This window comes from Ascaphus truei, chromosome 7, assembly GCF_040206685.1.
Source record: "Ascaphus truei isolate aAscTru1 chromosome 7, aAscTru1.hap1, whole genome shotgun sequence".
Taxonomy (NCBI): domain Eukaryota; kingdom Metazoa; phylum Chordata; class Amphibia; order Anura; family Ascaphidae; genus Ascaphus; species Ascaphus truei.
This window is the reverse complement of record NC_134489.1, coordinates 34,763,233-34,776,361: the sequence shown is the minus strand read 5'-3', so window position 1 is coordinate 34,776,361 and position 13,129 is coordinate 34,763,233. Positions and strand designations below refer to the sequence as shown.

Here is a 13,129-nt window from a genome sequence, read left to right as displayed (position 1 = left end):
GTCTTGTCTTGTTAGGCTGGTCTAACCTTTAGCGAGGCCCGAGGCGGTATGCCGGCAGCGTGGCCCCTCCTCCTGCAGCGTCATGGCGGAACCTGACCACGCAACGCTGCAGACGGAAGGCCGCTCTGCAATAAGGAAGACCTCCCCCAGCTGCACACACACACATCCTCCCCCGCCTTGGGGTGAGCAGCGGTGCGGTCCTGCACCGGTTCGGGAACTCCCCAGCTCCCACGAAGGCAAAAGGCCCAAGGCAACCGCCTTACCCTAAGACCGACCCACGCTCCGCGCCATCGTCATTCTCTTACTGATTTCCCTTTGAAAAAGATTCTCATCTAGTCTTTGACTTCTAGATCTTTTCCATTCATTTCGATCTTCGTGGAGTTCACACATTTGTTGAACATCCCCTTGGTCTCTCTGGGATAAACGAGCAGCGTTTGCAGCTTGATGGTACCTAGAACAAAACATTGCTTCGTGAACATCGGTACTAAAGGGTATGCATCACTTACATCGTAAGCACTTTGGGACCTGGTTGTACATGTCCATTTTTACTGCTATAAAGTAATTAACTGTGGCTATTTTCTTGAGAAATCGATGTACTGCACAACAGCATGCTAAACGCTGCCAGATGTGAGATTGCATAATCTTACTGCAATAAACAGCAAGGGATTCCCATTTCAGCAATGCCATAAACCTGTTTACTGCCAGAGAGATCTATTAGAATAGGCTGATTTCTCTACTTCAAATATAGGACTGTTTCTAATAACCGGGCACAGGTGCAGCTAGAAGTTTGAATTTAGAAGTCTTGTAGTATACATTGTCACGGGACTCAATGGAAGCCTATAAAAGGTCACTAATGTTACAAACCATGATAGACGTGGCACTTAGAAAGGCCGGCCAGGTACCACGTTAAAGATGGACAGAACCCTAATTTCCTGTATTTTTACGAAGAGGGTAGTTGGTGTTAAAAATAAAAAAGGTCGTTTTTCATATAAGGTTACACTTCCCTTTCAAAGAAATGGAAAGTGTTTTAAAAATGCTCCTTCTCACATTTTTTAAAGCATAAGTATTGCATAAACCTTTCTAAAACCAATGTGACCGGTATATGAAATTGGCGCAGCGCCCCCACTTCTGAAGGTACTGCATAGATGTAGTTTGTACGTGAGCTTTCTAGACCTCAAAAGTAGGATTGCCAGGCGGCTTCTCCAAAAATACTGGACACAATGGTGAAAGGTGCGACGTGCTCGATACACACATCTCTCTCCACTCCATACTGTTTCCGCCTCCTTGGCCCCACCCTCAGGCTCCTGACACCGTTACCCAGCAGCCAGTCTGGATGGATGAAGCTGCCCAGCCTCCTATCAGCAGCCCTGCTCTCTCCCTGCTCAGGGAAATCCTGTGCCAACCCCCCCCCCAAGCTGGTCAAGTCACTATGTCCAGAGAGGTAATACCGGTATACACATACATGTCCAGTATTACCTCTCATTTTTTACTGGACAGAGGCTCCAAATACAGGACAGTCCGGTTCAATACTGGACACCTGGCAACAGATTTGTGAGCTCTTCAAAGCTCGTGCAGCTGCAATCATGATAAACTCATGTTGGCCCAGTACAGTAGAACACACCTAGAACCAAGACAACTAGGCACATTTTATTGGACTGGTATGGTTCAAGACGCAGGGCCGTGCCTGGGTGGGTATAGTCACATAAGATGCACGTGATAGTTACCACACGAGGCTGCAAGTTGAACATCAAAAGCCCATGTGCATGTTTCCAAGCTAAATTTTTACTTGGGGATTACATGATGTGGAAGAAATGAATGGTTTCAGACGAGAGAGGCATGTGTGCTGATCTGTTCCAGATGGTCGTCTGTATGGACGGGCAGTTCTTATTCCTCCTGGAACATACTGAGTGGAGCCAGAACGGAGCCGCAGCTTGTGTCAATGATCCCAGTTACAGCTCTCGCTGGTCAAATGTGGGAGATGCAGAACAACGATGGATGTGCCGTTAGAAAGCATGGGGACGGTTCTGGAACGCAGGAGAGAGCAATCCTTTAACTCCATCATTCCCAAGGGGTCTGCAGTTACTTGTTCTGCAAAATCATACTTTGGGTGACGTGAATGTCTCAAAACCTACAGACCCCTTGTCTGGCAGAGCAAAAGCATTGCAAAGTGAAGCGTTTCAGTGTCACTAGCAGGTCAACAAGCCATTTAGGGGTTGTGTTACCAATAGACATATGGTGTCCGCATTTTTGTATAAGTTATTCATGTTAAAGCCGACGTTTATACACCTTCCGCACCACCTTAAAATGATCGTGGCTCACTGGATAATGTGTGTCACGGGAGACCGTGACTGACACACCAGGGATCAACTCGCCAGACAGAACAAAAGAGTTAATAAAAGTGAATTTATTGGAAAATAAGATCCACAACTGCCACATACATAAATACGCACTCCCAACTGTGGAATAGGGGGGTTTCCCTATAAGGCCAGGTCCATAGCGCCTTCGCCCGTGCGCGGCCGTGACGTCACCCGCTTGAAGCGGTGCATTTTTCGGCCATGGTATGTGCGCTGTCTGGGGGCGGGCCAGTGACGTCACGGAGCTGGTTCGCCCTCATTGGGAAAACCGCTCACACGACCTGTCTGTCGCGCTGAGAAATCAGATTAACTCCCCCAACGCGCGCCCCCTCGGGCTTCCGCACACACGCGCCCGCCCGCCGCATGGACACGAGCACTGCCTTAAGGCGGCCTGTTCGCTCAGCGTGCGGACGCCTCCGCACGGTCTGCAGTACCATGGCCTCGGCCTAAGGAATGAACAGGGGCTCAAGGGAAGTGGATACACTCAAAGTATGAAGAAAGAAACTGTATCCAATAATAGAATTCCTTCAATGATTGTCTTCAAGGACCTAACCCTTTAGCAAGTGTGCAGAATGATGACTTTGTATCTTGTGGAGGTCAGTACCAGATTGGACTCCCACTTTTTATACAAAGGTATGAGTCCTGTATATTTTAGTACAAATGTGATACCTCCAAATGTATTCAATACTGTTCTATGAACATAACAGTACTCACAAAGAGATGAGTGTTGATAAGTAACAGTGCAGCGTTTTTTCTGGCTGTGTGTCAAGTTTGTACCAACTGGGGAATACCCTGCATGCCTTGGTACAAGGACTTTCCCCATAATGTTCCCACTCCGTGTCTAGCAGGCCTTCTTCAGGGACACCAACAGGCACGCACAGGAGACCTTTAAATGCCACTGGCTCTGGCTGAAACTGGCTCTGGAATCTCCACTAGAACTAACTGACAGGGCCTCCCTCCTCACCTTTATACCTCATGGCACAACATAGATACATTTGAGGGAGGGTTAAGGCCAGGGTGCCTTCAATATGACCCGGCCCCTGATTGGTGGGTTAACATGCAACATTAAAAGTTACATCAAAAGTATTATTGTACATTGAAAGGTCACAGGCCACTTGCAACATTTCCAGCTGAACACAGAATTAACCCCTGGTCCATAAAGTGCTGGAACCAGGCTTTACAATATATATATATATATATATATATCAGGGCTCAACAAATTATAAAAAGAGCCACTCGCCCCCCAAAAAAGTGACTCCACTCCCCCACCTTTCCTCTCTAATACCCCTCATTTTACCTGCTGGCGCCGCCGCATGACATCACGTAGCATCCCGTTGTCACGGCACACATACACATATATATACATACATACATACACACATGTATTAGTGACAGGTACGGGTAATAGTAGGCTTAACCTTTATTAAAAGCAGTCACATCTACCCCAACCGTCACAACATTTACATAATAATCCCCTCAGAACAGGGCATTACTGGCCAATAATACCCCGACTGGGTTACCCCGACTTCACCTCGAGTTTTCAGGGTATTTTAACCCAGTCGGGGCATTAATGGCCAGTAATGCCCTGTCCTGAGGGGATTATTACTTAAATATAACTACCCACAAAGCTGCTTCTGCTTGGAATAAGGTGCAGTTCCAAGTCCGATTTATTTATTTTTAGTGGATAAAGGCTCCAGAGGGGGCGCCGAAACGTTGGGCCATTAAACTACATTTTTGCATATTTATGGTGTGCGTTTCCCTTTGTTATTTGTATACAGTAACTTATAGGTTCTCTGATAGCAGCACCCTCTCCACTGGTCTATAGTATTTTGGATTCTAGGAAACAACATGCAAATCAGCACACAATGTGTCACCTTTTGTCTGAAAAACCATTGTTACATGGAGCCCATATAAGCTAATGCTCACTGTTAACACAGCTTTAAAGCACAGCATGAGAATCAAATGCAAAGCCAGAGAAACCATTTACAGACATGATTCAACCTTAATGGGTCTCATCCTTAATGGGTCTCATCAGTGTGAGGTTGGTTGTACTGCTGGCTTTGCATTTTCAAGACTGTAGGGTTTACCATCACGTTTTAAGTTATGGTTGGTGAAAAAGGCAACAAGAAACCTCCACCGTATTGCATATAGCAAATAAAAAGATCCCTTGTGAGCACATTCACATGTCCTAGGCAGGTCTGCAACCCTGCCTTTCACCATTCTCCCCAGCATACAGCGCTTCCACTGCAGCAAGGGATTCTGGGAAATGACATGCAAATGAGCATACAATGTATGTGTGTGTATATATATATATATATATATATATATATATATATATATATATATAAGTGCTGTTTGCTGGGTGATAATGGTGAAAGACAGGGTTGCAGACCTGTCTAAGACATGCAGATGAATATACAGGAATATTTACAGTTGCTATATATATATATACAGTGGTTGACAAATCACCAAAAAATCTACTCGCCACACAAAAAAATCTACTCGCCACCTAGTACCAAACGTGTGCTGCTTGGGCCAATATTTACTCGCCCGGGGGTTAAATCCACTCGCCCGGGGCGAGCAAAAGTATAGGTTTGTCGAACACTGTATATATATATATATAATATATATATATATATATATATATATATATATATATATATATATATATATATATATATCAAACACATACAGATAATACGAAAGTACTTCTTTGCAGATACCATATGTTGCGAAGATCACGGAGGAATAACTGAAGCAGATGGAGATACCAAGTCCCCCCCTGCCCCCCCACTTTATCTTCCTCTCCATGACCCTACTAGTGTTTAAAAGGAAGGGGGTAACATCCACTTGTGAAGGGTACAAGCCCACCGTATATGATGACACTATAATATTGTCACTGACCTTTAATAATAGATGCAGGTTTACTGTAACTTTGCAATCCACAATGTGCAGTGAAAGGTCACACCTGCCTGTGAGTGTGTGTTTCCAGACGCCTGCCTCCCCCGGGGTGTCACCCTCCAGTTACCCGCTTGGCACTACATTGGCAACTGTAGTCTCTTTTTTTTGGGGGGGGGGGGGGGAATAAGCTGTTACCTTCCCTTTCTCCTCAAGGTTAAAACCTCCCATTATTTTTGTTTTAGAAAACTTAGAGTGTAAGCTCTTCGGGGCAGGGACTCCTTTTCCTATTGTTTTATGTCTGCAGTGCTTATTCCCACCATGTTATTATATTATTATGTCCCGTGTATTGCAAAGAGCTATGTACCTGGGTGACGCTATATAGAGATATCCTTACATACAAAAATAATTTAACAAATAAAAATATCACGGTTGTGAGCACAGTCACACGTCTCAGACAGGTCCGCAACCCTGCCCTTCCCCATTATCTCTTAGCATACAGTGCTTCCACTGCAGCTAGGGATTCTGGGTAATGATATATAAATGAGCACGCAGTGTCACCTTGGAATACAAGAATAAGAAATAGTTCTCGGCTCTGTACACAAGTTTCCGAGGTTTAAAGCATTTGCATATTTCCATTGCGCTGGCATATTAACCCCTCAGCTGCGGAACAGGAGAGATACTCAGAACCTCCTGCTGCCTCAGCGACACATCATTATGCCGCCCCGGGAGTCTTCCGGTGCTGAACTGGGCTATTTTTCAGCGCCGGAGCCCCTCACCCCCCCCCCCCCTGGTTCCCGTGATTGTTACCGTGGCAGCAGCCGATGTCTGTCCATTCTGGTGAAATAATATGTTGGGTCAAAGCGTGCGGGAACCGCGGGACGAAATGAATCCATGTTGGATTCACCAGAAACAGCACAAGTAAATATCTCTGTTACAACGTGTTCCCGGCAATGAAAATTAGCACAGGTTAGCACCCAAAAAACTCCTGGTTCCAATAATGTAAAAACATATATATTTTTTTTTATAAAACTATTTTCTGGGTTTTCGGTTTTACCTGGGAAACAATATTGCTTCAATGAGGCAGGTCCCAAGTCTTAACAATTAGGCCAGGTGGTTCTCAACTCCGGTCCTCAAGACCCCACCAACAGGTCAGGTTTTCAGGATATCCCTGCTTCAGCACAGGTGGCTCAATCAGTGGCTCAATGTGTCAAATCATTTGAAAGGTTAGAAAAGTCTTCCTACACAGTACACACGTTTTATGAAGGTTTGTATTATTATTTTTAGCACTGATTTTGAGGGCCCCCTCTTCTAAGATTCAAATATTATCTTGGTACTTGGGCTCCTTCGTGTTTAGAGGGCATAAAAGGACTTAGGGCCGTTCTATACTGTGTCCGGCCGTGAGTGCGCGCGTGCCTGTGCGAACACGTGCCGCGTGCTTTTTGTGTGTATGCTGTGCGCGAGTGAGGTACTGTGTGTATGTGTATGTAGATGTGTGTGTGTGTGTGTGTGTGTGTGTGTGTGTGTGTGTGTGTGTGTGTGTGTGTGTGTGTGTGTGTGTGTTTAAATAAGTTTTGAAATAAATTATTTAATAAATTGTTTATTAACATTGTACATACACACACACACACACACACACACACACACTTCAGCGGCGCAAATTCTTTCTTTTCTTCATCCTCTCCCCGGTCGGCCGGTTCCACGCTCACTACCGTGCACGCGGGCGGCGCCATTATAGAAAGGCTGACTAACCTCAGCCAACTAAAACTGGTGCGCGCGCACATGGCGTTGCGTGCACACGCAGTATAGAACAGCCCTTAGAATTCTGCCAAGTCTATTCTCAAGTTTAAGTGGGTGTCACTTAGTGTTATCAATACTTATAGACCAGTCCTCAACAGGTTAGGGTTTCGGGCTATCACTGCTTCAGCACAGGTAGCTCAATCAGTCCCAGCTTCAGCACAGGTGGCTCAGTCTTCGACTGGGCACTGATTGAGCCACCTGTGCTGAAGCAGGTATATCCTGAAACCCTGACCTGTTGGTGGGGTCTTGAGAACCGCTGAATTAGGCAGTAATGACTTGATTCTGACCCACAGCAATTTCCAACTTTTGTTTTGGGGAGGGGGAGGGAGGGGTGGCTTTACAAATTGCCAATTCCCTCTCAGTGTTTTTCACAGGGGTTCCCTGCAATTTTGAGGTCATTTGAATATGTTACCAAGTGCAGAATGGATGAGAAGTAAAAAGGGGGGGGGGGGGGCACACTGTGTGCTCATTTGCATGTCACAGCCGCCACCAGTCTAAATTCTTTCAGAACACCGTTTCACATTTTAATCTGGTCACTAAATGTTACATACACCTATAATATATATTATCTCCTACTGTGCATGCGATGTCTTGTATATAATGTATAACCCTGCTCACTTAATGTAACTATGTATTTGTAACCATGTATCTGTCATCATAACTCTGTGCCCAGGACATATGTGAAACCGAGCGGCAACTCTCACTGTATTACTTCCTGGTAAAACCGGTTATAAATAAATAAATACATTACCCAGAATCCCTGGCTGCAGTGGAAGCACTGTTTGCTAAGCGATAATGGGGAAAGGCAGGGTTGCAGACCTGTCTGAGACGTGAATGTACCACGAGTGGTATTTTTATTTACCGTGCACTGTACGGTGGAGGATTTTTGTCACTTTTTCCGCACCACAATTTTTTTAAATGTGTGGTTATACCAAATACAGAAGAATTTACAATGCATCTGATCTCAGACGCGCTATTAGAGAGGGTTGGGGTTCCTTACAATGCATCTGATCTCAGACGCGCTATTAGAGAGGGTTGGGGTTCCTTACAATGCATCTGATCACAGACGCGCTATTAGAGAGGGTTGGGGTTCCGCAGAATTTCACAATATAATTATAATGTTCCTCAACCAAGCAAAGGTTGAACACCACCACTGTACAGTAATTAGCTGTAGGTTTCAAGCTTCAGCTAACGGGAAAGGGAGGCAGACAGTGCAAACCTCCTCTATCTCACACTGGTAGCTAAACTGCATTAGGAACTTGCGATATGGCGCAGGCACAGTTGGAGTATGGTCTTGGTTTATTTTGCTTTTAATATCCTATCCCAATAGATTCCTCGAGGAGACCAACCCCGAATGCAATAAAATGCGGGACCATTTGGAAAAATATTGATTGAAAACCTTTCAAACCTTCTGATAATGTATATTTGCTTCACATCGCTGACCCTTCCCCCAACACACTGGATCCATTCGCTTCCATCTTTTCCTCGGGACAGCGATAAATAAATTATACATATATATTATATATTTATATATCTCCACAGCTTTGTCGTTGCTTTTGCTGTTACGTGAACGTACCATATCGAAGTTACCATTGAAAATATATATATATTGGTGTCTAAACATGTACGCTGCGTTTTTTTTAAAGCATTGCACTTCCTTGCATCAAAACACAGACCTACTATTTAACCCTATGCTGCCCGAGCGAGCAGCCCAGTTATGCATTGCTGTCCCTTTGGCAGCTGAACGGTTAATGGCCCTTGCAGGCAGGAGCTGTCAGTTACAGCATGGTGACTCAATGTTACTATCGGTAAGGAGGCTGCTACACAACTTTGTTACAAGTGCAATGTGCAGGGGCTGATCTTTTAAGTGTTGGATGCATGGGGCTTGTGTGTCAGTTTCAGCTATGTGCAGTGTGTGTGTGTGTGTGTGTGTGTCAGTTTCAGCTCTGTGCAGTGTGTGTCAGGGTCAGTCAGTTGGTTAGTTAGTTTCAGCTCTTTGCAGTGTGTGTGTGTGTGTGTGTCAGTGTCAGTCACTTTAGTTTCAGCTCTGTTTAGTGTGTGTGTGTGTGTGTGTGTGTATCAGCTCTGTGCAATGTGTATCAGTTGCAGCTCTGTGCAATGTGTGTGTGTCAGTTTCAGTTCTGTGCAGTGTGTGTGTGTGTGTGTGTGTGTGTGTGTGTGTGTGTCAGTTTCAGCTGTGTGTCAGTTTCACTACGGAGAGCAGGTACAGTTGGGGCTCCCCCGGCTGCACCCCCACACTATAGGGAGATCCCAGCTCACTACAGCAGGCAGTCTCACTAACTGCTGTGTATCCTGAGACTGCAGCTTCCCCCCCTGCAGACTGGTGCGCTGCACTCAGCAGCGGGACAAAGTCTCCTTTATTATACTCTCCCCCTCACCATGGAAGCAGCTCAGAGGATCTGACTCTGCATGTTTACTTTTCTCTCCTTTATACTCTCTCTTCTCCCTCTCTCCCCCTCTCCTTTCTGTCTCTCCCCCTCTCCTTTCTTCTCTGGTTTCCCAGCTCAGGTCCTTTACAATGTTACCCAGAGCCACGAATTCCTTCACTCTCAGACAGGACCCCAAAGAAAACATGGTAAGAAAGTCTGTGCCTTACAAACAACATGTGGGGGGCAGGGGCTGCTGTTCTGCTTTGATAGTAGAAGAGATTTTAGTTTCTATTATGGTTTTTTATACAGTAATCTGCAGCTTTTAGGGTTTGTTTTGCACATATATTTAACGCCTGCAGTGCTGGAGGGGATACATTAATGGTATTTGTTTGGAAAACAACATTTCTTGTGTTGAGGTTTTAATGGGATGGGGTGTGTGTCAGTTTTGTGTTGTGGCTGCTGTGTATATCATGTTTTAATTGGATGGGGTGTGTGTCGGGTTATAGTGTATTGTGGCTGCTGTGTATATTACGTTTTAATGCAAAATAGATGGCGTTTTCAACTTCTCTGCAGAGTGCCCTGTTTACTCCTGCATGAACAGACCCCCAAAAGGGGTCCCAGTGACAAGAGGAGAGGGTCCTAGTGACAAGAGGAAGGGGTGCCAGTGACAATGTGTGTGGTTGTGACCAGCCTGACTGTGTGATATTATAAGGCAGGGCTATAGGATCCTCATGTAGTGTTGCTGTTGACTCTGGCACTGAGTGGGGCTATGATGGTGAAATATCATGCTGTCCTTTTAATGTGGGGTCATGTGACAGCCCTGCCCCTATACACAATGCCCCTCTGTGCATAGCCCAGGCTTTGAAGGATGACACACTGTCTCACCCCGCGTACAAATACAGTGACATGCTTTTGTAGGTCTGTTGATTATTCCGAAGATCTGTAGGTTTGCTGTAGAAATCCCCTTTCTGTAGACGCAGAAGGAAGGGGTTTGCTCTAATAATGCGTGCATGGGATTCCCTACTGTAATCCTATAGAGCAGGGGTGGCCAACTCTAGTCCTCAAGGGCCGCCAACAGGTCAGGTTTTCAGGATATCCCTGCTTCAGCCCAGATGGATGAATCAGTCCCAGCTTCAGCGCAGGTGGCTCAATCAGTCCCAGCTTCAGCGCAGGTGGCTCAATCAGTCCCTGATTCCGCACAGGTGGCTCAATCAGCCCCAGCTTCAACTAAGCCAATGATTGATCCACCTGCGCTGAAGCAGGCATATCCTTAAAACCTGACCTGTTGGTGGCCCTTGAGGACTGGAGCTGCCCACCCATACTTTAGCGTAATATCTGTAAGGGAATATGGGTCACCGTTTCACAATGTGTTGGAAGCCCCTCTTCCAGGGAATGTGCTCAGAGCTGGGAGGGGCAGCTTAACCCTTGTGCTGCTGGATGGGCCAGCCATGTAAAGGGTAAAGGAAGACCAATATTCCAGGTTGCATTACGACGTCAGATAGATGTAAAAGTAACAGACGGCGTTTCAATGCTGCAAAGATATGAGAAAAACCCCTTTTGGAAGTGAGACCTTTACAGGTTCTCACATTTATACAGCGTGTCGCACGAGAAATCTCTTTAATGTATATGACATCCTGTGATTAAGGCCAATAAGCAGGGAATGCAGAACTGCTTCTGCGATGCTGCTATTTATATTGAGATGGGAAGGAATTGTGTGTGTGTGTGTGTGATCACATACTTAACAGTTAAATCTTCCGGTTATAACAGCCCCAACACGGAAGGCCCAGATCCATAAACGGTGCTATGCTTTAACATCCTCAGCACCCATTCATATGAATAGCAGTAACTTCCAGCTAGCACTTAGCACCCTATTGTGAATCTGGGCCTGAATGCTCCCAAACTGCATCCGCCACCCCTATTCTGCGTGCACTGTGTGGTCCCAGCAGCACTGCACTAAGTACACGCCCAGTACCTGTTACTTTCAGTACCTGCCAAGTGAGTACACGGCCAGTACCTGTTACTTTCAGTACCTGCCAAGTGAGTACACACCCAGTACCTGTTACTTTCAGTACCTTCCAAGTGAGTACACACCCAGTACCTGTTACTTTCAGTACCGTCCAAGTGAGTACACACCCAGTACCTGTTACTTTCAGTACCTGCCAAGTGAGTACACACCCAGTACCTGTTACTTTCAGTACCTTCCAAGTGAGTACACACCCAGTACCTGTTACTTTCAGTACCCGCCAATGGAGTACACTCCCAGTACCTGTTACTTTCAGTACCCACCAATGGAGTACACACCCAGTACCTGTTACTTTCAGTACCTTCCAAGTGAGTACACACCCAGTACCTGTTACTTTCAGTACCGTCCAAGTGAGTACACACCCAGTACCTGTTACTTTCAGTACCTGCCAAGTGAGTACACACCCAGTACCTGTTACTTTCAGTACCTTCCAAGTGAGTACACACCCAGTACCTGTTACTTTCAGTACCCGCCAATGGAGTACACTCCCAGTACCTGTTACTTTCAGTACCCACCAATGGAGTACACGCCCAGTACCTGTTACTTTCAGTACCTGCCAAGTGAGTACACACCCAGTACCTGTTACTTTCAGTACCTGCCAAGTGAGTACACTCCCAGTACCTGTTACTTTCAGTGCCTGCCAAGTGAGTACACTCCCAGTACCTGTTACTTTCAGTGCCTGCCAAGTGAGTACACGCCCAGTACCTGTTAGATTTGTTTTAGATTATGGGAGATGCCATTACTACCATTTAACATCACGCTGTCCATATTACAAGCTAAGGCCCATTCCGGATGGGCCTGTGCCAGTTTTATTTGCATGCTTGGAGTGTACACGATACTGTGCACATCTCATCTCGTTTTATAGTCTGATTCAGACGTTATGTTTTTGAACTTCTGCCTGATCATTTGGTTTTGTTGCCGCTGCTTTTCTGTGGATCGGCGAGACGCGCTTACATCACGAATGCTCCAGACTGTCTCCAATTAGGCAAGATGTTACTTGTTCCGAAAATAACACTAACAGTAATTTCGCATTTAACCCCTTCCCGGACCAAACGCATTGTCGAGGGGGGTACGAGAGAGAAATATGAGGCGGCGATCTACATTACACAGAATGTATGGTCTTTCGCTCCTTGAGGATGAAAGTGCTTTCATATAGAGTGACACTGAGTATACCTACGCACTTATAAGCCAATTCAGTTATTCTCGTCTTCATAAAAAGAGTTCTTCAAAATAGTTAAACTCTTATTGCCTCCAATCTCTTCCAATAAATAGTTTATGACCCATATGGAAGGCACAGTGGCTTTAAAGTAGCAAGCAAAACTATATAGTGGGTGTGTGTATGTGTAATATATATATATATATATATATATCTATATCTCAAATGAAAACATTACTGTATGCTCATTTGCATGTTTTAGACAGGTCTGCAACCCTGCCTTTCACCATTATCACCCAGCATACAGTGCTTCCACTGCAGCAAGGTATTCTGGGAAATGACATGCAAATGAGCACACAGTGCACCTTTTGCTTCAAAACCATGTGACATGGTACCCCTATAAGCTTATGCTTGCCGCATTGCACAGCTTTTCAGCACAGCCTGGGTTAAGAGGCATAGCCAGTAAACCTACCCACAGACAGCTGTATATATCTATATATTGCAATCT

At 45.5% G+C, this 13,129-nt stretch overlaps 1 protein-coding gene across 5 annotated transcripts in view; it reads left to right on the top strand.

Annotated features, from left to right (window-relative positions):
- The first annotated feature begins 9,184 nt into the window (after window positions 1–9,184).
- MTMR11 (myotubularin related protein 11) overlaps window positions 9,185–13,129 on the top strand; it is a 35,123-nt gene continuing 31,178 nt past the window's right edge. Inside the window, exon 1 of one of the 5 annotated variants that reach the window (XM_075607625.1) lies at window positions 9,185–9,648. In XM_075607625.1, the coding sequence (XP_075463740.1) occupies window positions 9,483–9,648 (166 nt within the window). In that variant the 5' untranslated portion in view covers window positions 9,185–9,482. The remainder of the gene's footprint in view (window positions 9,649–13,129) is intronic. The other 4 variants (XM_075607624.1, XM_075607629.1, XM_075607628.1 and 1 more) reach the window with 4 other exon arrangements.